Here is a 27,088-nt window from a genome sequence, read left to right as displayed (position 1 = left end):
CTGGGATTCAACTCTTTAAAGGTTACCTTCTCTAAACCTTCCTGCATTGATAGTGCCCTGCCCATTCCTAGGTCACAGCAGCAAGAGGTGGAACAGCACTGGAATCTTTCCTCCCTTTTCCTCCTCACTCCATAGTGGCATTTTATAGAATTTAAATGTTTTTGTTAACCCCCCTCAGTATGTGTACTGCTGGCATTGCCTATAGGTGTTTTGCTTCCGGGGAGTCATCACCACCACCGATATCAAGCTGTTGTGACGCGGCTGCCGCACAAGTCCTTAACCCAACCCAGAACAGTTTTTTACACCACCTGGTTCATTGCAACATACATTTGCAATGCTGTCAGGTGTTAAAAACCTAGAAAAATACAAGTTTTCACTCTGGGCAATATTAACAGGTCCTGACAAAGACTATCCCATTATAAACCAGTCATTCAGATGAAAGGCATGAATGAGCCCTTGATTAATTACATCAGTTTCTACTGAAGCCAGGAGTTTGAGGAAGACAGCTCTGGTGATTGTAAACTGTGTAGAAGGAAGTTTGCTTTGTCATGGCTTTTGCCAGGTTCTCCAAAGAAAAAAACAGATGGATTGAGAGCAAATTTGGATGCCAAAGCAATACTGTAAAGTGAAAAATGATCAAGTAGGATAGTGACTGTACTACTATAATCATGTGTTCATTACTCCTAGCAGCAGAAAGAAGATCAATTCATCTCTTTGTGCTTTCCTAATTAAAAAAAGAAAAGGGGAAAATGGTGAGGCAGATAGACCAGATTTTCCCAGTAACTGGTAGGACTCATTGCGCTGCTGTTCCACTTCACTCAGCCTGGAAAAAGAAAGCCAATCTGCAAAGGAGGGAAGGAGAGGCAGCTGCCAAAGAAATCAGTTGAGAGCTCTCGGCTGTAACCATCAAACTTGTTGTAGAGATGAAGAGGAGGCGACTGGACCACCCACAGCAACAGATGGAGTGTTGTGCCTCTGGTATTTGGCATCTTGCCTCCCTGGAAATGCCTGCTTCTGCTGTCGGTTCTGGAAGTGTTTAGAGAGATGAGGAGCTTGTTCCTACCAATGGGATCACAAAAGACGTATCTTCTCACAGTTGAGTTGTAGATGCTCAGTGTTTTCTGACTGGATGTTCTCCATCACCTGGCTCTGCAGAACAAATATCAGCTTTTCCCCATACCGAGTATGCTTGCAGTCCTCACTGGCATCACATGCCAATTGTAAGTATTCACTGATACTTCCTGCTCCTCTGCTACCATTTTGTAGTCTCTTTCCTCACCTTCTTCTGGAAGCAGCTCATTTAGGCAAGGAAGAAGATTGTTCTAGAAGGATATATCTAATGAGCAGCTGATAAATGCAAATTTTTATTTAAAATATGTTTGGTTTTGAAATATATCATCAGTTCTGGTAAGTTTATTTTCATGTTTGCTTGTTTTGAAAGGAGACTGTCCATCTGACAAAGGTGTTTGACACTAATATTCGTGATCCTCCCTACCCAGAATGAGAAAACACCACCTCTAGTTTTGAGACTCCATATGATAAAACTTGCCATCTTTTAAAGAACTAAACAACCTGACCTCGGCAACAAGGCAAGGGCTCTTATTGACTGCAAAGGACACAAGAGAGGCTGCAGTGCCCTGGCACTACAGGCTCTAGGATGTCCAATATCCAGTGGCATTTCCCATGGGGTACCAAGAGGTCCATATGAAGGGTTGCTGCTTGCTGGTTGTCTCTGCCCACAAACAGCTGAAGTCCTAGCCAGAGCATTAGTGAAAGGTGTATTTTCTGTCCTTCGTCCTTTTATTGTCAATTAGAAGAATATAATATATGAGGGGATGTCCATCTCCAGAAATGTGGATCATGTTCAGAAACAATCTCCACATCTGTCAGAGGAGAGACCAAGTCCTGCTGCTGCTCTTCTCACAGCTGTACATCCTGGGATGCTTCTGGAATAGTAAAGATGAAGAACTTTGGACCAATGTGGGTAAAAGCAAGAAAAGAGCACAGAAAACTCACAAGTCACCACTCCTGAGAAATACTGAAAACTGGCATCTGTTCCTACTGGGATTTGCTTCCATCACCACAAGCAGGGTTGAAGTAGCTAGGACTGAAGAATCACTGATTTCCCCCTCTGCAGTGAGAAGGTCCCTGAAGATAAAAAACTACTTGCCAAGTTTCTTGACACCAGACTGACAGTCGTGTCTTTGCTTGCTGCCTTCCCACATCACCAGACAGCCAAGTCTCTCCAGTATTTGAGGAAGCGGCAGTGGTCTGCATTGAGCTGAACAAGTTTCCATTTCATCTGCTTGTCTTCAAATCCTGGAGCCTTTCTTGAGCTCACAATGGCTTTGACATGGAAAAGTTGGACTTCTTTGAAATGTAAACGCGTGATTGTAAAACTTTTCTTTTTTAAAAGCAACAGCAGCTAAGTATAAACTCACACTACCTACAGAAGTTGGGGGATAAAAATATGCATGTCAACTGCTGCCCAGTTTTCTTCAAAGCACAATAAGCTGTATTATTCACAAATGGACAGCTTACCCATTTGGTCCAACCATACTGATTTCACTGAAGAAACAGGGGACAACGTGGACAGAGAGGAATGCAGCTGAAGCTGTCTGATAATAAGTAGATTTCTTATGTCTACTTTTGGGGCAGTTGGCAGCAGTGAGTTTAGGCCAGAAAGTGGTATTTTTCCCAAATGCAGAGGGGAGTAACATGTAGAAAAGTGCAAAAGAAGGAACTCCAATGGTTGGAGCAAGAAAATGTTGTTGTCCTGTGTGTCCTTCTGCTTCTTCATCATGGTCTTCCCATCTTCTCCTCTTGTTCTTTCCCTTGCCTTGCCTTGTTTTCCCTTCCCTGTTCTTCTGACCCCTCCTGTTCCCTCCCCTCCTCTCCTCTTTCCTCCATTTCTCAGGTTTAGCACTTTACATTTTGTTTCTTCTCCCCACAGGGCTGCTGCATGTCTGTGTCTCTAGCAGAGCACATGAGCCATTCTGCAGATGTGCATGCCAGCCAACTGCTCCATTAGGAACAGCCTTCACCACATTGTGCTGCAAACATTTATCTCCCTTTCTGCGCCATAACCAGCAGAGAGGTGGGCAGCTGTTAGCTAAATACTCTGAATAAGAGAGCTGTTTGTTTTCCTACTTTTGATCATTAAAGTGCTTTTTCTATCTTGCAAATCATAGCACAGTTCAACCACCACGTTTGAAAATATGACCAGTTTTTAATGTCTAACTGTTTGTTAGATTACCTGTGGGAGTAACTTGCTGGGGTGGAAGATCCCTTCCCCTGAGGGAAGATCATCATCACAGAAATAATTTCATTAAGTTGCAAAGATTAAAAATGTGCCCCCAATTTCTTTGATCTAGAGTGCAGGAAAGGGGTTCATAATTATTGTCTCAGTATCAGCGAGTTAGGCTTCTGTTACATGTAGAATCATCATAGAATAGTTTGTTTTGGAAGGGACCTTAAAGATCATCCACTTCCAACCCCCTGCCATGGGCAGGGACACCTTCCACTAGACCAGGTTGCTCCAAGCCCCGTCCAACCTGGCCTTGAACACTCCCAGGGATGGGGCAGCCTGTGCCAGGGCCTCAGCGCCCTCACAGGGAACAACTTCCCTGTATCAGTCTGAATGTCCCCTCTTTTACATGATGATGCAGTATTAACACCAGGTGTGGTCCCGTTCTGTGCGATATTCACCTTGTGTGAAAGCTTCCTGCACATCTCCCCCGACTCCAGTGAGTGAGTCCTGTGGGACGTGAGTTGGGGTAGAGCCGGCGGAGGTGGATCTGACGGGCATGGGCATGGGGCGGCTGGCTCCATGGGTGGGTGAGGACTGTGCCGAGCCTGCTGCTTGCGCCTGCACAGGAGACACGAGACACAGTTTCCAAATCTTTAACTTTTTTTTTCTTTTTTTTTTGGTGAATATCTAAAAATAATTCTGAAAAAAAAAAAAGTAAAAGAAATGCATAAGGAAAGACGCTTCACCAAAACATGCTCAGCTTGAGCAACGTGATGCATGAACAGTAGCTGTTGTGGGAGGACCCCATGATGGTGGCATGCTGGGCACAGTGCATCACGCATTGGGCTGCACATGGCACTCACAGCTCTGCTGCTCTGGTGCAGGATTTCACCCAGTCTTCCTCGCCATATGATTACTGTGTGTCAACCATCAAGTTGGAAAAAATCCTGGGATGGCACCGGGTGACCTTCGCATCCGTGTGCTCCAGAGGGACCCATCACCACTTGGCATCTCCTCGTCCATCACACAGGCAGCAGAGAGGAAACCCTCAGAGCTCCACGGTGCCACCGCGGCTCTGCAGAAGGTCCATTCCCTTTGTTACTTTATTTTTATATATTTTATAGATTCTTATTTATTACTAAAATAGTGATTTTTAAATTTTTTATTCTACATTTTCTTCCAACCAAACCTACCTGTCTCTGCAGTGCTGCTCCAAGAGCCTTGTGAGCAGCTTGTGCTGTTGCCTTCCTTCACAAGGCTTCTTGTGCTCCCCTACAGCTCTCCATGGAGGGCAAGTGACAGCCCCAAGGGTCTCTCAGGTACTGCCTACTTACTCAAAGTTGGTGCACTCCATAGCAAATTGCAACTAAATTAAGAATGTTTTCTTCCTGCAGTTTGAATGCTCGGAGAAAACTGGTGTAATCATTCCGGTACAACTCCCCCTGGCTTCAAAGATGATGCCCCAATGAAGCTTCCAGAGCAGAACCTGAGGTTTGGCATGGGAAGGATGAGCGGGGAAAGGAGAGGAACTGAGGGATGTATGAGGAGATAAATATAGAAGCCTACTGACATGCACTTACTGGCTCCGTGTTTTCAAAGAAACAATTTCAGTTAAGTACTTGGCATGGGGTGTCAGCAGGAGAGCGAGCAAGGAGGCACTCACCACTGAGGCACCTCGCTGGGTGTTTAAGGACCTTTGCAGAGAGCTTGGTGCCTCATCTGCCTCCTCTGGCTGTTCATGCACAGCCAGGATGGACCCCTTGCGCTGGGAACCTCCCCAGTACTCACCTCACTGCCCAGGAGCAAAGCATCACCCGTCCCCAAGCATTGGCCGTTATTTACAAGTGCTTTGAATGCACACAGTACTACTTTAGTGTTGATAATCTGGTTGTTCTCTGCAGCCACTCGTGTCTGTCAACAATCTCTGAGCCCTCTTGCTCAACTGCAAGGCTATTAGTGATCAGTTTTGTCTGGCTTTGCCAGCAAGGGTTTATGATCTGTGACTGTGTTTATGTTTAAGCACAGTCCCTATGCTGCCGTTGATTAAAGGGGAGCTACTCATAAATAATTACACGCTAAGGGCATTAAAACCGTACAACCCCTCTGAGCAAATACCTGGTTTGTTTGTGCTGTGTGGTTTTCGTCTTTTCTTAAGCCTGTTCATCGTTTGCTCCCTTTGACGTGCATCAGTTACCGGGGCAACCCAGCTGGCACAGCGGCGATGCACAACGGTGACACTGCCAGCACCCCGTGTGAGGGTGACTAGGCCAGCAAACAGCACCTCTGCAATGGTGACACCTCCAGCACCCTGTGTAACTGTGAGGGGGCCAGCACCCACTGTAATGCTGATACAGCCACCACCCTGCTCAATGGTGGCACCAACAACACTCAATGGAAGGGTGACGCTGCCAGTACCCTGCACAATGGTTACACTGCCAACATCCTGCCCAATGATGACAAGACCAGCACCCTGTGCAACAGTGGCACTGCCAGCACCTGATGCGATGGTGACATCACCAGCACCCTGTGTAATGGTGACACCGCCAGCACCTTGTGTAATGGTGACACTGCCAGCACCCAATGCACGATGACATCACCCGCACCCTGTCCAATGGTGACACTGCCAGCATCCTGCACAGTTGATCCTTGTGCTGCTGCTGCAAGGCAAAGAATCCATCACCAGCACATTTTTCCCATCCTCACATTGAGTGTTGCTCTGCTGCAAGGCCCTGCTTCCCATGAGAGCACCAAGGAACAGGATGCTGTTTGGGACCACGTGGGGATGGCTGCAGCTTCACTAATCCCTGCCAGCCCAGAGTTGATATTCTTATTAATATGAAAACCTAGTCATGTGTAAAATTGTCATTTTGAAACTGCATTAATAATAGGGGGATTAAAAGAAGTGAGTAAAATGTGACAGGGGTGTCTGTAAGGGGGAGGGCTGCAGGAGAGAAACAGTGTATTTTGAAGGTGCAACCATTAGAAAATGTACATAACACACCAGCAACTTCACTTCCCTGAAACATCAAATAAAACTTCAAGAAGTTACCTGAAAGTGCACAGAAATAGGCAGCAGTGTCTCAATTTGTAGCAAAAGCCTGACCATCGCTTTGTGCTCCCCACCCAGCACCTGAGACAGCATGGCAGAAGTGTTCCCATGGCTTTGGCTTGGAGGAACTGGCTCATTCCTTCTCCTCCTCCCAGACCGAACTGAACCTCAGACTTGGCAGCTGTTCAGACAAGCAAAACCAGCCCATGCGTACCTTAAAAACCAGGAGAAACCCATCGCTAACAAACACCCACACTGGAGGCAGAGGATGGGGAGCAAGAGCTCCCCTTTCCCCAGGAGGCAGCCAGAGGAGGGTGTGGGAATATTCTGTGTTTTGAAGCTTGTTCCCCAGGTTGCACCTTGTACTGTGGGACCTCGGCACATGGTCCTGTTAATCACCAGAGACCTTCTGACGGTGGTGGCAGGTGTGAGAGGGATGACAAATGATAAACCATCTAGAGATTCTGCTATTTGTTAAAGTGTTCAGTTAATTGAGTAAGACCTCACCGCTCACTTCTCTCCTCAAAACACCTGAGCTGTGAGGGGACACATTTCACCTTGTACAACAAACCTGGTCCATCCCACCCACCTCCACATCTGGCCCATGGTGTTTTTCACAGATGTGCACACTCCTTGGCCTAAGGGAAGACCCTGCACCCCACAACTGCCCACATGGATGGGCTGGTGGTAAGAGCCAGGAGAGAAGCACTCAAACATGGAGGCTTCAGCTCTTAGGGAGGAAATCTTTTTTTCACCATCATTCAGCACGGAGACACGATGTCTACATTTACATTCTTAGAGTAAGTGCCCAAGCACCTGAAATGGATGTATTCTTTAATGTTTTTAAGCACGGGGCACACAGATGGGCCGTGCTGATTTGCATGCTGCAGCCACTGAAGCAGAAGGGCTGGGAACATCCCTCACCCACTCAATGGTGTAGTTCCTGGAAGCTGAGGTGATATTGAGAGCAGCTCGTGAGGTTACACACAGACAAGCCATCTCAATGGGGAGCAGTGCTGAGATGGATAGAGTTGGATGGAGAGTTCTGTCTCCCTGCTGCCCCGTCCTCAGGTACACTCACACCACGCAATGCACACCACAGCACTTAGCAGCTGAAGGAGGATCTGAAAGTTTTTGGTTCAGTGAAGACTTGAAAACCATCTTCACAAGAAACATGCTTTGTCCCAGACTGCTGGTTGATAACATGGCTGCAGCCCAGGACTGCAGGGCTGCAGGTTCCAGGCTGCGGGTGATGCACTGGGACTCTGCTGCACCCAGAGCATCACTCACTTCTGACCTAGAAGAGGAGTGAGAAAGCATCTGCTGGCCAACAACACTCACCAAGGCACAAGAGCTAAACCTTCTCCCTTAGTGCAGCGCCTTCTAAAGAACAGGCAGAAATGCTGTGGTCTGAGCTGCACCTGCATGTGTACCATGTGTGTCAGCTTGCAGGGCCTGTGACAAAGCCCTCCAGGTTTATATCTCTAGGAGTAAAGAAACAATCCAATCTCTGCATGGGCAGTTCTTCACTATGAGGGTGCTGAGGCCCTGGCACAGGTTGTCCAGAGAAGCTGTGGCTGCCCCATCCCTGGCAGTATTCAAGGCTAGGCTGGACAGGGCTTGGAGCAACCTGGTCTAGTGGAAGGTGTTCCTGCCCATGGCAGGAGGTTGGAACTGGATGAACTTTAAGGTCCCTTCCTACCCAAATCACTCTGTGATTCTATGATTCTATGTTTTCTTGGTATATCTTAGTCCACAGTACCCACCAGATGGCCACATTTTTCATGAGCGGAAATGATACCCAGCCAGGTGTAGGATGGGGTAGGATGGTCTAAGATGGGGTAGGAGACCTGCATGAGTCTCTCTGGGCTGAATGAGGAACTGAGCATCTCAGGATGGTGACTCCTTTCTGCTCATGGCAGAACCTGACCCGGGCTGAGCATCAACGGGGCTTTCCCAGGCCCATGCAGAAATCAGGCATCAAAGGCATGAAGAAAAGTAGAGACCATCACTGCACAACTTAAACCAGAGATGGATCAGGGATGGAATGGGCAGAAGCTTGGTGAAGGAAAGGAAGAAATATTGAGTCCAAAGCAAATATGTAACAATGCATTTATCAAATTACAAGTTAATAAATACCAGTTCAACCTCAGCAGTATCCTCAGGGTGTGTGTAGGGGGTGTTCACTAGTGACATACTTTGGGTAACGCTTTCTGAACATACTCTGCAGGTAACGCTGAAGCAAAAGGTATTACTATATCCAGTGGCTAGATGTGCTCCCAGTGCGAGCATACACATAAACAACTACCTGGAGGAGAGGGAATAGGTGCTTCTCATGGTCTGTGCTGTGTGCAGCTCTCTAGCACCTGGTGAGATCTCTTTTTCTCTAATTCCAGATGAAAAAAAAAGAAAAAGAAAAAAAAAAAAGGCAAAACAAGTCGTTCCCCCCCCATCCAGTCAAATAACATCGATCTATTTTATATATTGATCTCTCTTCTTGTACTTTACATTGTACATGAAGCCTTAACATGCTTGCGTGGTTTCCCTCTGCACCAAATGATGAGTCTCGTGGAAAAATGATGCATGTGGAAAAATGAGGGGGTATGGTCTCTAGTAGTGATGCAGATACATGCAGAAAGCAGAAATAAGAAGGTATGAGCTGGCGCTTCCTAACCATTAGCATCACTGTTGCCACCCCTCATGGCTCTTAGCCAGCGCGGTGCCTGTTGGACCCCAAATGCTTCTGCAGCCGCTGGGAACTCAAGAGGTTGACCCAATGGAAGATGCTTGAGGGCAGCAGCAGATACCAAGGACACTGATGGTGACAATGCACTTCGCCAACAGCTGGGCTCACCCTGCAGAGCATGAAACCAGTCCTAGAAAGCAGTTTGTCTATTGAGAGCAGGACAGACACCTGGGGCAGACAGAGAGGGAGCAGCACAGGGGCTCTGCATCTACGGCAGCCACTACGCCACCCAGGGGTGCAACGGCACTGTGCTGGGGCCCAGGATGGGGCAGAGGAAGCTGTGGGAGGACACGCAGGTGTATCCGTGCCTCTGCAGTTGTGGGAAGTGAACCGGGACAGCCCGGAGGCAGCACACAATGATTAACGGGTACTCTTAGGGATGGCTCCCAAGGCTGAACTAGAAGCATTGCTGCAGGGCATCAATAAATCACTCTCCCAACTTCCTTCTCACAAGGCTGAAGGCAAGGGAGTGACAGAAGGAATGACGCAAGGTCCAATAAATGTCGGAGCTGAGGCTATCCCTGTGGTTTTTGAGGATGCTGAAGTGAGCCTGTGCTGGGGCTGTTTCAGTGCCTCCATTCCCAGCATAAGCAAGTGCTTTGACAGCTTTTGTTTCTTCTTCCCTGTGAGGGTGCTGAGGCTCTGGCACAGGTTGCTCAGACAAGCTGTGGCTGCCCCATCCCTGGCAGTGTTCAAGGCCAGGTTGGATGGGGCTTGGAGCAACCTGGTCTAGTGGAAGGTGTCCCTGCTCATGGCAGGGGGTTGGAAGTGGATGATCTTTAAGGTCGCTTCCAACCCAAACCATTCTGTGGTTCATTCTATGATAAGAAGATGGTTCTACCAAGGAGCTGTGCATGGCTCTGCTCCTCCATGGCCACCACTGCAGAGCTCACAGGACAGGAAACTCCAGGATATATTCTGTAAACAGAGCAGAGGCCAATTTGGAAAGGTTTGTAAACTCCTCTCTGAGTGTTGGGGTTGCATCCGTAGAAAATCCTGGGAATTACTGGCTTGTTGCATGTTCTTCCTGGAAACTGCACCAAGTAGGACACAGAAGATGGATTTCAATTTAGAAAAACAATGAACAAAACCTCTGACCCAGCTCCTGAAATGTTTAGCAGCTGACGTTGATTTATTTGCCCCAGCTTATCAAGTCTTATATACAAGAGTTCTGAGGTTTAACCTAAAAAACCCTCTTAATATTTCCTCAGGAAAAGAGGCAGAGCTCTGGCCTGTGCATTGAAACCACTTCAACAGAGATGCAAGAAGCAGCGACAGTGATAGCTTTTAGCTAGTATACAGAATGCTGTTGCACCATCACCTCCCTCACCCAGCAGTTTAACTAGGGGTCCCTCACCTCCCTGGTGACCTGCTCTCAAATTTTCTACAACCACCGTGACAGAGGAGAGTTTTAAAGGAGAATGGGGTGAAAAAAGCACTGGAAAATTCAGGTCAGAAGGAGCTTCAGAGGGTGTTCAGACCAACTTCCTCTTCTGAGCAAGGTCAACCTCAAAGTGTTGCTCGGGGTCTTCTTCAACTGATCTTTGAATAATCCTCCAAAAGGGAGGTCCCACCACCACTCTGGGCTGCTCCTCAAGTGTTTAACCACTCTCATGGGAATTTCATTTCCAAATCCAGCCAGAACCCCCAGTGTGGAACCAGCCAATGTGTAACCATTACCTCTTGCTTTCTCCATGCAGCTCTGAGATGACTCTGGCTCTACTTTCTCCTTGGTCACCCATTAGGAGACAGAAAATCACAGCTGAATTTCCCTTTTGCCTCCTCTTCTCCACGCTGAACACAACCAGCCCATATGCCGTCCTGTCCAGAGGGTTTCACAGGACATCAACATGAGGAAAAGCTTCTTCATGAGGAGGTCACCAGAGAGATAAAGGACCTCCATCCTTAGAGGTGTTCAAGCTTGCCTACATGAAGCCAGAACTAGTTTGATCCAGTGGCAGCAGCAGTCCAGCTTAAGCTGAAAGTTGAGCTAAGACCCCCAGAAGGCCCTCTATCTCTATGATCTACAGATGCTTACTGAGAAACTAGGAAATCTTGCTTTGCAAGAAATATACATTGATTTGAATGCTTTTTATTATCTAGCATATTCCTACAAATAGATTAAAAGGAATCTTGTATACATAAAAAAAAGAGGTAACAGTTTTTAGATAAGTGATTTAGACATGTGAACATCTCATCATGCCCCAAATAACTAACACCAGTAAATACATCAGAAACGGAACAAAAATGAGAATACGAACACATGGTCTACAACTCTCATTTTTCGTTCTGCATCCTTGCTGTAGGAGATAAAGCAAGCCAGTGGATGTCAAACAACATCCAAGAAAAAGCAGGGGTCTTCATTAGAAAGTGAAATGGCAATGGGTTTTTCATCTGCATATCATGCACATTCAATGTCTAATTCACATTTAACATGCTTTCCTTTGTCTTTACTTAAAAATGATGGAATGGCTCTTGAGCCTGGCTTCCTCACGTCAAGTATCATGGGGCTTAAACTGAAGAGAGCTTTTATAATATTCACTTTAAATGAATATTCACTGGAAGCTCTTCTCTATGCTGCCAGGGCTTTTTTGGAAACAAAACCCCCTCTTCTCTTCTCACCCAGGTGTTCTCCCCATGTTGAAGGTTGGCAGGGGCATACTGGGCTGGGCCCCCCAGACCTGACACTGCCCTTGTTTTCTCAATGACTTGCTTCTTGTTCAGCCCCTCGGGCCCTCTACATTTCCCATGTTTTTGAATAACATTGACACCACTCTCCTCAAACGGGCAGACTAATCTCTGCTGACGTTATCACATGTACTGTGACCACAGAATATTATGTAGAAAGGAAGAAAAAATATGCCTTCTGCATAGTTCACCAAAAAATCCGTCAAATAGGCAATTAAGTTATTCTTCCCATTGATGCATAGGTCATCTGTCTAGCCTACATCATTCTGTGTTTAAAATTTCATGCATATACACAACCTGAAAGCCACAGTGCCCTTGCATTCCTCTGCTCATTCTGGGCCTGAGCCAACACACAGCTAATAAATAGCATTAAGGAGCCTGAATATGAGCTTACATGCTCATTGCACTGAGGTTAATTTTGTTTAGAAATGTCTTGAAATATTGGGGAAATTTATGAGTCCTTAGGAATGCAAGTATTTTACTACACAGAATATGATGGAATACCACAGGCAGGTTGGGCAGACAGCAACCCTCAGCCAAGAGCCACTCCAATAAACCAACAAACCCAGAAGTTTTTAATGATGAGGAATAAACGGCAGAAACATAGCGGATGTTGGACAAGCTGGTTTTGCTGAAACAGGCCTTGCCAAATAACACTTGATTTCCTTCCTTGAGAAGATTATGAGTGTTATTGACGAGTATAATTATGGAGAAATAATACCCTTCATAAGGCATTTGATTTTGTAACGTGTGACTTTCTGATGAAGAAAGTGAGCAGTAGGCAGCAGCAGGGAAGCACACTCTGCACAGATTAAGAAAAAGATGACTGTCAATAAATGTGCCACCAAAGGGTAAGTCCCACTGAGGGTGATTTGGGTTTGGTCATCATTGCAATGCATTGTCCAAGCCCTGACTCTCCTGCCCCAGTCACGTCCTTTGCACCTTCTCCTCCACCTTGACCCCTTCTGAGATCGCCTTCCCCATTTCTTTGCAGTTTTCATGCACACTGCAGTGCCCTGCCTGTTCCCACTGCTGGAGCAAAAGCAAAGCCTTGTGTGCCTGGACATACGTAATGCAGATATGGAGCACCTCTTCCATTAGAGTCTTCTGTAGAACCAATGCGTTGGAAAGCTACAAAAAGCTTCACAACTATTGCCAATGAAGCAACAAAAATAACTCAGTTTACTGTAGTTTCAGCAGACAAGAGTTAGGGAAGCTGCTGCATACAAAAGTGAGGTGCAGGGAAAAGACATTTGCTGACACAGAAGTGAATGGAGTCATAGGAAATTGAAGCTGTAAGAAAATGCCTCGTCCATCCCTCTGCTCTACAGCTGGATCATAATCCTCTCCTGACAAATGTTTATCTGACATGCTCTTACATACCTATTTGTTCAGATTTTCCTAAAGTCTAAATGAAACTCCTAAAGGGAATTTTCAGCAAGTGGAATCTGTGGCATGACATAGCCCTGCAGGGTGAGGATAGCAGCTCTTCCCTCTGCTATGCAGTGATCTTCTCTGCATCCAAAGCCATCTGAATCTGCTCCCAGTCCTCTCTTCTCCAGGTAAACAATGCTGGGCCTTCAGCCCTGTTGTGAGCCAGCGGTTCAGTCCAGACGAGCTTCCTCACCGACTTGCTGCATCTTTTTGGAGAGGTGGAGCACAGAAATGGACCTCCTGTTTCAACTGGGACCACAGCGAGGGTTGGTGCAGTGGTATTAATCTAATACCATGGGAGTATTGACTGATAAATGCTTTGCCCCAGGTGCTTCGATGCACAACGGCTGCCCTTCCAGTTGCTTTGTATTTCGTATTTGCTGAGCTGATTTTCCCATATGAACGCTGCACACATTCCTTTGTACATACTGAAATCCAATTTTTATTTTCTTCCAAATATTCCTGCAATTTTTCGGGACAATTTTGAATTCTCATCCCCATCTCTAAAGCCTCAGCGACCTCCTCCTGCTTGATGACAAGAGCAAAGCCAAGTCCCTTGCAGGAAGGCTGAATAGTAATTAATTCAGGACAGAAATAATGAACTATAAAGGAATTTCAATTTACACGTCTTGCTATTTTAACAAAAAACCCCTTGACAACTGATCTTGGAGAAAACTTCTCCCACCAAATTTATAACTGCTTTGCATGAGGCTAATAGAGCCTACGCTGCTCTGGCTCTATGGGAGGATAACTGGAGTGGAGTTTGCTCTGGAGTAGGTCTGCAAAGAAGAACTACGAAGGAGATGCTCACTGTTTGCAGCTTTTTCCTAATACACATTTACTTGAATTGCTTTCCCCTGTGATAAAAACTGGAATGCTGTTAAGCCGGTTTGGTGTAAGAAAGACCGTTGGGTCTTGTCCTTGCAGCTTTCGCAGAGGGGTTCTGTAGGTGCTGGGAGCACAACCACGCAACTGCACAGCAACCAACGCAGCTTGAAGGAGCCAAATCTTACTTTCATGGGACACCACTGGAGCTGTCCTCCCCATTCCTGCTTCACAGCCCTCCATACAACTGAATATCACGACTGCAGTCGTTGGGGGCTGTAATTTCTCTACAGGCTATTTCTCCAGAATGTGGGTCTGTATTGCCATTTGCAGTTTTCCTTTTTACTAGCAATTTAAAAATTGTTTATGTTAACCAGGAACAGAGAAGAAAAATCCTTCCAGTGCTGCAAATGGAACTGTTGCTGTTGCTGCCTGAATAATTCCAGCTCGATCGAAGCGTGTGCTAAAAATAATTCAGCCCCCTCTCTGCAAAAGCTCTTTGAGGGAAATATTTAAAACAGAAAATAAGGTCACTAAATCAGAGCCCCCATGAATCGGTCCTGTTTCTTATTCTTGTAGGAAAATTGAATTTTACTCTCCTCTGTGGCACATCAGCCAGGGCTATTGGCTCCGACAGGCCTCATGCTGCCTGCCGCCCTTCTCCAAGAACAATCACATCAAGGAATACATGAAAGGCTTATTAGTTGGGTAGGCTAATGACCTTTCTGAAGCGTTAATAAAATCCCCCGACTAAAACCTAAAGCAGAGCTGTTTTCATGGCAACAGAGGAAGAGAGCAGTGATGCTCGCTCCCCCAGACTTTGGTCCCCCAATGTGGGGCAGCAGCTGTAGGGACCCCCATCTCACTGCAGCCTGTTGGATCACATCACGCTCCCAATTTGCAGATGCATACGTTGCTCCCAAAGAGCACAAGAAAAGTGCTCTGCAGAGAGAGTGTGTTGTTGCACCTCAACATCTACCTATGGATGTATGAACCTATCTATATAAAATAAACATATATTTATATATAAACATATATTTGTATATAGAGAGCTGCTGTGGGCATGTGTGGGCAAATGTATTACAAATGTACAAACACCAGCCTCTGGACCAAGGCTGCTCTATTTTGAATCCCTGCTTGCCAGTGCTGGGCTTTTCAGAGGTGCTGACCCAGTGATGCCCACTGTCAAACCCAGCAGTGCAGCGTAGGGGCCAGGCAGAGCTAGCGGGGTGATTAGACAGCCCATTGCCCATCGCACTGAAAGGTTTGCATTTTATTGTTCAAAAATCACATAATTAGATTAGATACACAAAACCACCCATCTATGATACTGCGTGGGCTGTGAGACAGGCAATCTGGCGGGGAGGCTGAGCGTGCCGGGGGGCACGCGGAGGGGAGGAGAAGGGGCCAAGGCTGCGCACGGAGCAGCCTTTGTTTTTGAATCGCAGTGTTAATCAATAGCTAGTTTGCTTGGGAAGAAGGTGGCTCCCCCCTCCCGGCCACAGCTCCAGCTCTGGCTGCGGGTGAGAGCCGTGCGCCAGGCTGAGGGCTGGTGAAACCCCTGTGTGGTTGTGCCGCAGAGGCCGACACTGCCAGGCTGCATCACAGCAGCTAAATTGAAGCCGTTTTTCCAGAGTCCCTGCTTCCCATCCCAAAGGTAGGGCCCCGCAACAGTGACCCTGGTCCAGGCAGTGCTGCGGGAATCGGCAGAGCCTCCAGCACAGCCAGCAGCTAATCCTGCGGCAGCTGGGCAGGGCTCGGCACATCCTTCTGCCAAACTGGGAGACATCTAGCCTCAGTGTTATTTCCACTGCTGTTCTGGCAACCGTGTTGTATTACTCAGCTATTTTTTTTCTTTTTACAATTTGCTTTTTCAGCTTTAATTCTAACACACAGATAACCCGTGCCTTCAGGACAGCTATTTTATGCAGCTTTGCTGGCGCTGCTTTTGGGAAGTATTTTCAAACCCACCAAAGCTGGGGAGCATCTTCATGGCACTGCTAACAGAGATAGCCACACAGGCAGCCCTGCCTCCTCCCTGCACATCGGGCAGGGCGAGTGACATAGCAGAGCCATGCATGCTCTCTGCAGAACCAAACACCATGTCTTATAAAGGGTAAGAGCAGTGAGGATGATTCTCCCTGGATTATGAAACAGAAAAGGTGGAGAAAGGCTCCAGAGAGCTGGGCTTGTTCAGCCTGGAGAAGAGAAGGCTCCAGGGAGAGCTTAGAGCAGTTTCCAGTTCCTAAAAGGGCCAGCAAGAAAGCTGGAGAGGGGCTTTTTACAAGGGCCTGTAGGGACAGGACAAGGGGGAATGGCTTTAACCTGACAGAGGGGAGATTGAGATGAGATCTTAGGCAGAAGTTCTTCCCTGTGAGGGTGATGAGGCCCTGGCACAGGTTGCCCAGAGAAGCTGTGGCTGCCCCATCCCTGACAGTGTTCAAGGCCAGGTTGGATGGAGCTTGGAGCAGCCTGGTCTAGCAGAAGGTGTCCCTGCCTGTAGCAGAGGGTTGAACTGGATGAGCTTTGAGGTCCCTTCTAGCCCAAACTATTCTATGGTTCTAAGATTCTATGAAAGGTGAGAAAGCTCCACTTGACTTTCCCTTGGTCAGATTTAGAAGAATCCATGTTTTCCAGCAGTTACCGCTGAGCAAACAAATCCTGCTTTTATTGGTACAATAAAGCATATGTGATCAGTATTGGCAGGTCCTCCCTTTTCATGGCATTTACAGTCCCGATGATGCCCTCCCTACACTTTGTTATCGTTTGGCTTTATCTGGGTGGGGAGGGAAGTGCCTTCTGCTGCCGGCTGCTGAGGAGCCTGGCCACTGCTATGAAATCCCCACAGAAACAGGTCTGCTCAATCCCCAGTAATGCTGAGTGCGAGATAGCTGTTTGAACCCCTCCATTCACAAAACGTTGTTTGTTTTCATTCCTCCCTATCCCCCCAGCTGTGGGACATAGAGCAGGGATCAGGAAACAATAAAATCTTGGTTACCACACAGAATGCCTCCTTTTTCCTAGCTCTTTTCAAAGCCTGACATTTTTGCTTTCATCCGCCATTTCCACAGTTATGGGGCATGTGCTGCTGCCCCTTCCAGCGGGGCCTCATGTGGGGTTCCCGTCACTGTGCTCAATATGTACCAGATTGCTCCCCTCCCCACAGCCAGCATTGCCTCCCGCCCCTCCGCTCCATGCTCTCACTTGCAGCCGTTCCCAGGACTCCTACAGTTTCAATTCCCATCCGATTCCCTGGCTGACTTGTATTACAAAGACTAAAAGCAAGTGTTACCTTTCAAAATTATTCGAGTTTCGTTTTCAGGCTTCTCAGCTGGCACTTTTATCCCTTTAGCTCATCAGCATCACTAACGTGGCTGGAAAGCTTTGCACAGCGTCTCTGGGGGCGAGCAGAGCTTCTCCACGCAAGAGTGGTGGAGGAGCCACCCCAGGCCTGGCCCCATCCTACAGCACCAGCCCAGGAGGTCTGCAGGGGGTCACAGCAAAACATCTTTACTCTGGGAATATCCAGACCAAACACCAGAGCCTCTGTCTGCGGTGGCAGCTCTAGGATTTCTGTTCTGCAGACACTGGTAGGGAAAATGTGAAGTGCCTCGGGTCTAAGTCCCCTACTGATAAAAAAACAGCTAGAAAAGTCCACCCAAGCTGAGAAGGCAGATTATAGACTCACAGAATCCCAGGTTGGAAGGGACCTCACGGATCATCTGTCCCAACCCTTCTAAGCAAAGCATGACCTGACCAGATGGCTAAGCACCCTGTCCAGCCAAATCTTAACATGCCCAACACTGGGGAGTTCACTCCTTCCCTGGGGAGTTCTGCATTACCAGAATTATGATGGTGATCCATAACTGACTCAGCATGGTTACACCATGGCAGCATATACCCATTACTGCTGTTAATGGGAGAGAAGCCATTTCCCCTAGAAAACATCATAAATTTGTATTGGGAACTCATGCTCAACAAAGCAGGTTGTTAAGAGCACCTCTCCTGCAGCTCTGGCTCCACACCAACCTCTCCATGAACACGCAACATCATCAAAGTGCCTCTCATCATTTGTGGCTAGCTATAAGCAAGTGGGCACAGACCAGCCCAACCACTCCACTAAACTATGTCACCACCAAGCAGCAGAAGGGAGCACATCTGGAGGCTACAAAAATCACCAAGTTGTAGCACAACACTCACCTCTGACATCTTGCTTGCCAATATTAAGGTCCTTCTCCCTCCACACAAACAGAATGGCTCTTAAGGAGAGAGAAGCATCACTTGTGGTGGTTCTTGGGCAGGATACAGGCACTGTGATGATGGAATCCACACAGTTAAAGAAATTCTACGATAAGAACCAGAACTAATGGGTCTCTGAACATGACCAGCTTTTAAAGTCACTGAAGAAATTCTTCCCTCGTAATAAGAGCACAAAGCTAAAAAGACAGTATATCAACAAGTTTGCACAAGAGTTTCTAAGCAGGCAAGGGCATGTGACTCGTAAGAAAGTTGGACAGGAACCATAGCTCTGTCTAAACGCATGACAGGTAGTGACAACAAAGAAGTACCTTCGTAATCCTGGATGAGCTGTGCTCCCTTTTCACATTCCAGAAAAAGCCTTTCTAAAGCTTCCAGCTTCTGGGGGCCACAATAGACAAGAAGATAGACATCCAGAAGCATAGCTTAAACACTGCATGCAAAGGGTAGAGGCCTTTTGGTGAGCCTGATGGGATAACCATTGCCAAAGACACAACAAAGATAAGGGAAACAAGCTGTGAGCAGCTGAAAAGATGGATTGTCAAATTGTGACCATGAGACAAAAGCGTGAAATCTTCAAGCCAGAACACAGAGTTAGATGCTGCTCAGAAAATGAACCACTGAGGAATCTGCCCCAGGCACCACGCAGTAACAGGCTGCGGGAGATAAACCTGGTATTTGGTTTTCTTCTCTGAAACAGTTGTCAGCACAGGTCAACTAGTGAGGCAGGGTTATGATTTGTGACTGTATTGCTGTAAAAGTGAGAAGAAAATTGGTTCTGTTGAAAGACAACCTGCAGGCTGGAGGATACAAGAGGAATTCCTCAGGGATTCATCTATTTAATATTCTAATTATGTGCACAAAAATAACCACACTCTAATGAAACTTCCTGATGACATAAAGGTTAGGATGAATCATTAATACAGAGGCAGAGCAGATATTACACATGAACTGGAGGCTCACAAGAATAGAAATGGTATGGGGTACACTCACGCACAACAGAGCAAGGGTTTCCTATGCCTGGGCATACAGATGCCTACAGGATGGCAACTAGTCACTGGTTATCAGGTAAGTAGGAGTTACTAATTCCAGATAAGTACTAATTACCAGGACAGCACAGTCATGTAAGTAGCCCCAGGGCTTTGAAGGTATTACCATTAATACGACCTCACCTCTGTTCTAACATCCAAAATACTGACAAGACAACCTGAAGAACAATCCATATGATCCAGCAAGTCCTGTTCCACAAAAAAGAAATTTGGAATGGGAAAGGAGAAGGGTTTTCCACCTCAGCAATAGTAAAAGCATTACTGCTACCTAAGGACAACAGTGTTGTGAAAATTCACATACAGAAATATGAAGAGTCCTTTGGGTATCCAAAAGCACTCGTCCAAAGAAGAAGCACCCCCCCCCAAAATCATGGTTCACAAGATGGCATTGACTCTGTGATCACAACAAATTTGGGTGCTTAGCCTATTAAAATACAGCTTTTTCCTGTTTTGGAAAGATGAAGAACATACAGAGAAAAAGATGTGTGTGGGTGGTGGCACATCGTCAATATTTTTTCTTTAGATATAACACTAACCCAGAACTGCAGGACCTTGAATGCAATGGATCCGTGAGACAACTGATATAGAAGGAGAGTGGAATTAAGAATCACAGCAAACGAAGGAGCGGGATGAGCTCTTCTTTAAGCACCTACTTGCAAAGTGCAGAAGTGACATTGCATTGTTTTGGAGGATTTAAATTCAAGATGGGTTTGCAAGAGGTTGCCTTGGAACCCTGTTGGTGCTCAGAAAGGCTAGAAAGGCTAGAAACAAGAGTTTTCTTCTAAAAAGTGCACCGTACCCAACACAAGATTGCCACCTGGACTTTAGGATGGTGAACAAAGATGGAATAACTGATGCTGGGGAAAGCTGTCATTGCTCTGGGACCAGGTTTTCTGACTTGATTATAGCACAGGATTTCAGTATTCAATGCACTGTTCTCTGAGGATACTTAGTTTTAAAGGCAGCAGGCTGGATAACTTGAGCCTCAGAGTCCCTGCAGGATTGCTTGAAGAGTGTTTTGGCCTACTGATACCCCTTTTTAATAAACCTTGAAGTAACAGGGAAGTTCCAGATGGTTAGCATTTTCCTGGATAATACTAGAAAGGAAAAGCAGAATGATTGGGTAGCTATCATCCGTTAGCCTAACGTCAAAAACAAGCAAAATAATAGAAGCAGCTGATAGGAGAGTGTAATAGCCAGAAACTGAAGGATTATAACCGATGATCATTCAGTGGGCTGCTGTGTCAAAAGTGGAGCCAGTACATACCAAGGGTACTAATGGTGATGATATTGGAATACCTGAGCAAAATACTTGAGAGACCATATTGTGAAACAGAGAGTCTGGAGGAAAAGGTGCTCACAAGAAACAAAAGCCAAACGGAGGCATTAGTTAAAGATTGGAAAAGACTGCGAGACCTCTACCTTCTTAGGTCATCCAAAAGGTAATTAAGAGCTGACTTTATTGTCTAAGTAGGTAGATATATTCACAGGATGAAAACACAGAATACCAGAGATGTTTAATCTAACAAGGAAAAATAAATGAAACCCAGCTGAAGCCAGATACTTACATCCTGGAATGGAGACAAGGTGTTTTTCAACAACATGTGATAACAGCAGTGGGATAACTTGGAATGCAAACCAGTGGATCCTTTGTGTCATCATGTTTTCATAATAATGTCAGAGATATTTCTGGCTCAACAATTTAACACAGAATGGAATTTTACTGGACTCAAGACCTGAATTAACCAGGTGAAATGTCCTATGATAAAAGAATGTCGGATTAGATGGTTAAAAACCACTCGCCTTAGAAGTCCACGGCCTGCTCAGACTATTTTCCAACATGGACTTCTGAACTTTTGGGAAAGAAATTTAGGTGGCAAGAAGGAGCCTGTATGGGTCTACGCCAGTCTTAGAAAGCCAAGAGATAACACCATCAATCCTTCCCTAAGGAGCACTGTTACACAGTACAGCCGGAGAGCCAAGGGTCTTCCAGACTGGGACATCAGGGACCCAAGTGGCCTGAGAACTGTGCCCATCCTTTGCCTCCCTGGGAGTTTGCGTAGCTCGAGGCCAGCTTTGGTACAGTGCAGCTGCACAAGTGGTCAACCATCTTCATGAGGGCAGGCTTGAGAAGGGGAGAGCTCAATGCGCAAACAAACTCCAATCTCGCACATTTTCTATGTCCCATACTGCGTATAGTCTAGTCCTCAGAACAGGTGTGGTGTGTGAACTGAAGACCACAGTGAAATCTGTATGTGTACCATGATTCTGACATTTCTGAATGTTCGAGAACTTTTGCTACGCAAATGTAAATGTCTTCTGAGAACAGAAGTATTCACTGAAGAGTGAAGTTCCCAGCCTTGGAGATGTTTTGAAACAAAAACCGTTTCCATTTTCTATGTTCAGACGACACAAACTTGGAGGAATGCATAAAAAACAATGGTAGAGGAAAAGTAGTTTTCCCGAGGAATTGAAATGTTCCAGTCACCTAAAAAAAGCTGCTTTGGGGAAAAAAACACCTGCTTCTTGGAAAAGATAAGTAACAAAAATGCACTAACAGAATATTGTTACTTTCAAAGAGAAAACAGTTTCTTACAGTATCACGCAGTTACTGAAAAATCTGATTTCTCTGAGCTTGCAACTCATGTCATTCAATAAAGCTTGAAGGAAGCCATCTAGAAAAGAGACTTCTCAAGCCAAAACTGTTCTTTTAGACCCAGGAAACACCTGCATTTGTTTCATGGCTTGGCTCAGACTTTATCTGACCAGTCCTGGCAACAGCATGAGAAGGTCCATATTTATCATAGAATCATAGAACTGTTTGGGTTGGAAGGGACCTTGAACAACACTCAGTCCCACACCTTCCACTAGACTAGGTTTTTAAAAGCAATACATCTCTCCAGGAAGATGTGTTCCTCTTGATGCAAGCATGGTGCCCAACCATGAGAATGTGGGCTGTTATACTGCACTTATTTTAGGTATTACTCACTACAGGGTAATGCTATGCTGAGTCAACAAATGAATTTGCCCTAGGGAAAATAGTCCAAAGCTGAGCTCCCAGCCTCCCTGACACATTGCTCCTGCCCCATCATTGCTGCAGAAGGTGCAAGCCAAACTCCATGGAAGAGAAGCCAGTGGCATCCCTTTGCAGCAAAGGTCAACCACCTCCTGGGGTGTGTTAGCAGTCAGCAGAGCCAGGGAAGGAAGCCGCCCAACATGCTCCAGCTGGACCTCCTCCAGGCAGGAGGCTGGACCGGGGACCTCCAGACATCCCTCCCACCTACAGGAGACTCATCCAGAGATCTTCAGAGCCAGCTCACGAGTGAGGACGAAGGACCATTAGCAATTTGCAGCAGGGATCGCCACTTGCCAAGAGGACTATGTAACTGCTACAAGTCATGGTGTGTACATGCTCGTAAAGGGACCCACTGTGGCAATCGGGTGAAGGAGGAGAACAGTAATTCTAGTTCCAAATTGAGCCCTTGAGACTTCACTGACGTATGCAGGGGAAAAAAGGTATAGAGTCATCCCAGGGGGAGAATGATGTGGGGTGGTGATGGAAACAATTACTGACTGCATCTGAGAATAAATCATTAATTAACGATACAGCTTCAGATGCTGACAGCAGAGAAAACACTGAATGGATTTACAAGGTTGTTCATCTGTTATTTAAAACCATGGCTGTCATGTCAGAGAGGAAGTGTAAAAGCAACAGAGCACTCAAGTTTTTTGCAGGACCTTTAAAAAAAGTGGCTCAAGGTTTGAGTTTGTCGGAAAAAAGGAGAGGGAGCCAATGAAGACAGAATGTGGGCGAGGACAGAAAACTCGGGAAAATATCTAAATTCTTCATGGCTTCCATAATTTCCTGGAACACTTTCCCAATATTTCATGCAGTCCTCAAGGACACTGGAGACTGTGCTCTGGAAGATCTGTGCTGGTGATGAACACTGCCAGCGCAGGTGTTGCTATAGCCTAACCTGCTGCCAAAACAGCACAGTCCTGTGTTGTGCCACGGAAATGGTTGAAACAGGCATGATTAATTTAGAAATACAGACTGTGGCTACACATCCGTGTTCCAGTGCTGGCCATGAAACAGGCATTCAGGCCAGCACACGCATGAAGCACATGAAGGCTATACCATATGCTGCTTGCAGGGCAGCGACTGGGAGCTGCTGGGAATGTGAAAAAATAATGCATTATTCACAAGAGAGACAAGCACTCAGTCTGCAACCAACAGTGTTGGCAAACTGCAGAGACTCTCCAGGAGATGAGTTGGGAAGGGTACTATGCTTATTTGGGTTCAAACAGTCAAGACATAATGAAATGTGACCCTCCTTTGGCTAGCTGTCCCTAACTGGATCTGTGAAAAGTCTTCAGATACTACCTTTTGGGGCTTGATGCAATAAAAATGTCAAGAAGATAACACTGCTAACACTGTGTGGAGTAGTCACACAGTCTCGATGCTGCTTTGTGTAACTGAAGCACAGTCATCAATATCAGCGTCTGAAGATGACTTCTACAGAGTCCACGAATGGGGACTAAGAAACCCCATGTGCTCCTTTGGTGTTCTCAAGAACTGCACACAAAGGTTTTGCTTATTTATCCACTCTTCCATTGAAGACCTCTCAAATCGTCCATTGATGATCTCTCAAAAGAGAGATCATATCGTGATCATATCACAGAATGATTAGGGTTGGAAGGGACATTAAAGCTCATCTAGTACCAATCCCCCTGTCATGGGCAGGGACACCCTCCACTAGACCATGCTGCTCCAAGCGCCGGCCTTCAACATTTCCAGGGATGGAGCATCCACAGCTTCTCTGGGCAACCTGTGCCAGGGCCTCACCACCCTCACAGGGAAGAACTTCTGCCTAATGCCTCATCTAAATCTCCTTTCTGTCAGTTTAAAGCTATTCCCTCCTCTTCTATTCCTACAGATCCTTGTCAAAAGTCCTTTTCCAATGAGAACTAGACTCATGAACTAAGACTCAAAATTCTCCAATGAACTAGCCTAAAATCCCATATGTTTGGGTCCTGTGCAGTGCCATGAAGCCAATACCATCAGTCTCATTCTGAGCGAGACACTGCTCCAGGCTCCAGTCTTCTCCTTCAAAAATTAAGTTTGCTAAATGGTGGTGATGTTCATATCAGATAATGCACTAAAAAAAAGGATTATTAGGAAGCCATATCTTTTACCAACGACAGACCAGCATAATCAATACAGTCTTAACAAGGATATGGAAATGCAGATTCTACTCTCAATAAACTTAAGTCTAAACACTGAATAATAAAAATGTACACGGTTTGATTTCTGTATCTAAATATTTCCTCTGAATAGCTGTGAAGTGGTTAAAATAGATTAAAAGATAAATGAAGTGTTTGATGAGTAGGCTACAACAGAATGAGGAACACAGTTTAAGGGAAGCATATCTCACTGCTAATGTAACATTATGAATTTCTGTAGAAGATGATCAAAACAAATGTTTTAAACCCATTTCAGGAAGAGTGTGATTACAAATAAATATTTATTTTGGGACTGAGAAAAATTGCTGTGCTGTGCTAAAATTTGTAGTTCTTCGGATAAATATCTCTATGCCTTATGCAAAAAATGGAAGGCTTACACCGCCTGTAACTAGTCATTTCCACACTCTTTGAAGCCACGGTCTTATAAATTTTCATAGGTAAGCAGCAGCTGGTTACTTAGCAACTTTCACTACTTTTCTGAAGTGTGCTACCTATAAAATCCTTGAGGATTTGTCATCCTTTTTTAACATATTTGGCCCTTACAAGAAGCAATAAGAAATGCAGATTAGTTGTCTGTAAGCCTTGCCACGCAAGGGTGCTGCAAATACTTCACAAATGAATAACCTCATCAAATGATCTGCGCGTGAAGTTACTCCTCGGTATATGCCTCCACAGGCAATGGCCTACACAAAAAGCAGAAAAGCGTGAGGAGATGACATAGGAAAGAGCTGGTAAAGCCGCCTCGTCATGGTTTGTTTGCAGTAGATCCCTCACTCCTCCTCCTCCCCCTGCCCAGCAATATTAGTGACGCTCAGAGGCTTGGTGAGTACAGCCATCCTGGCCACTGCTCTTAGAGCAGGCAGCATCACTGGATGAAGAAGAGAGGATGGTTACTTACCTATTGAAAATGCCACTCTGAGAGAAGCCTGGGTCTCGGGGTGGGTGCTCATGCATGGGACACAAGGAATCTTCTCTCTACTCCTCAGCACAGGCATGGCTGAGACACTGCTCCTGGCACAGGGCAGATGCCCACATTATCTATGGACTTAGGCAATGAGCAATGGGAAGGATGCTCCTGGAATTTACATGGATTCAGCAGCCCCTGCAAGGGCAGGATAAGCACTGGCTTCTTTCTTCTGAGCATGTGGCAGTGTGAATCCCATAAGTATGCTTTCCCAGGCTGATAAAAAGTAAATTGGACTTACACCTTTAGTAAAAAGTCAAAGATTTACTAGATCTAAGAGAAACAGGAGGAAGTGGAATCCACTCTAGATGAACAGTAGAAGCATCAGCTGCTGTGTGAATCTGAGATTGAAGAACTGCTCTCCCAAGTTTGCTGAGATGCAAACCAAGGCCTGTACGTTTAGAAAAAGGCAGTGGGCTGCTCCATTGCCTTACAGCTGCTAGAGGCATGTTTTTAAAAGCAAGCTCCTCGTGTCCTGGCGCAGCTCCTTTGATCTTTGGAAGGAGTGGCTTGCGAGCTAATTAATAACACACAAACATGGAATACGACGCATTATGAGAGCCTCTGATGTGATGCTGCAGCCTTTCAGTGAGCTGCAAAAAGACACAAAAGGAAGGGAGATAATCTGAAAGGCTTAGTCCTGTCACTGTAAGGGAGTGAGGCCCAAGGAACAGCCCGTACAGCTTCTCCCTCTCTAGGCTGGGTTTTCCAATGGAAAACTCCCAGGTTGATCATTCAGCTGACCATGATAAGCATGATGTGCAGGATGATGAACCACCCTGTGTCCCATGCACAGAACACAGAATGATGGCTGGGGTCAAATTTAAGTGGTGCGCTTCTGTTAGGAAATTTCTGCTGACTAAGAGCAGACAAGTCCCTGGAGATTTTATTCCCTATGATCTGTTCCTCATATTTTCCAGGAGCTTATACAGGAAAGTAAGAATAGGGCATACTCCGGCCGAATCACTTCTGAGCTGGAGGACCATGAGAAACAAAACAAGCATTACCATTCCAAACCTGAGACAGGCACCTTTTTCTGCACCTTTTTGGGTCAAACTTAAAAAAGACCAACCCAGTCCCAAAAGCTCTCTTTCTTCTTCAAGAGAAAAAAACCCACCAGGAATAAAAACTGTTTTTAGCTCCTATCTACAGCAGCAAGCATATGCTTTTTTGTAACAGGTTCATGTAAGAAGCATCACTTGAGAGAAGAAGGATCATGAGAAGCACAGACTGACACATAAATGAATATGGGAGGCACAGGCAATGGCTTCTGCCCCTTAAGTGTGTGATGCCACGGGCTGAGCAGTGAGGTTTCTTAAATTTCATGCTCCCTCGTTCTCAGATGGTTCACAAAAACAGCATCCAATTCACAGAGCTGTCAGCTGAGCAGCATGTACCGCGGCTGATGACACAGACTGATGATCTCTGCTGTATTTTAGGTTTTTCCCTGTGGGTAGAGCTGCAGTTGCCTAAAATGCTGTGAGAGCAAGCGCTGCCTTGGCTGAGCCAACGGCCCATGGGGTCTGCAGCAGGAAGCCACGACGTCAGGCAGGCAGTGCACAGTGCACACCGGCACACACAG

At 46.1% G+C, this 27,088-nt stretch overlaps 1 protein-coding gene across 3 annotated transcripts in view; it reads right to left on the bottom strand.

Annotated features, from left to right (window-relative positions):
• DTNB (dystrobrevin beta) overlaps positions 1 to 27,088 on the bottom strand; it is a 192,731-nt gene that overhangs the window by 11,528 nt on the left and 154,115 nt on the right. For all 3 annotated transcript variants that reach the window (XM_061350227.1, XM_061350228.1, XM_061350226.1), the window contains one exon: positions 3,709 to 3,868. In XM_061350227.1, the coding sequence (XP_061206211.1) occupies positions 3,709 to 3,868 (160 nt within the window). The remainder of the gene's footprint in view (positions 1 to 3,708; positions 3,869 to 27,088) is intronic.

The sequence above is a fragment of the Neopsephotus bourkii genome, unplaced genomic scaffold (genome assembly GCF_033783945.1).
Source record: "Neopsephotus bourkii isolate Nb327-2 ecotype Australia unplaced genomic scaffold, CSIRO-AGI_Nbou_v1 NB_481, whole genome shotgun sequence".
Classification (NCBI taxonomy): domain Eukaryota; kingdom Metazoa; phylum Chordata; class Aves; order Psittaciformes; family Psittacidae; genus Neopsephotus; species Neopsephotus bourkii.
The sequence above is the reverse complement of the archived record's forward strand: the minus strand, read 5'-3'. Positions and strand labels throughout refer to the sequence as shown.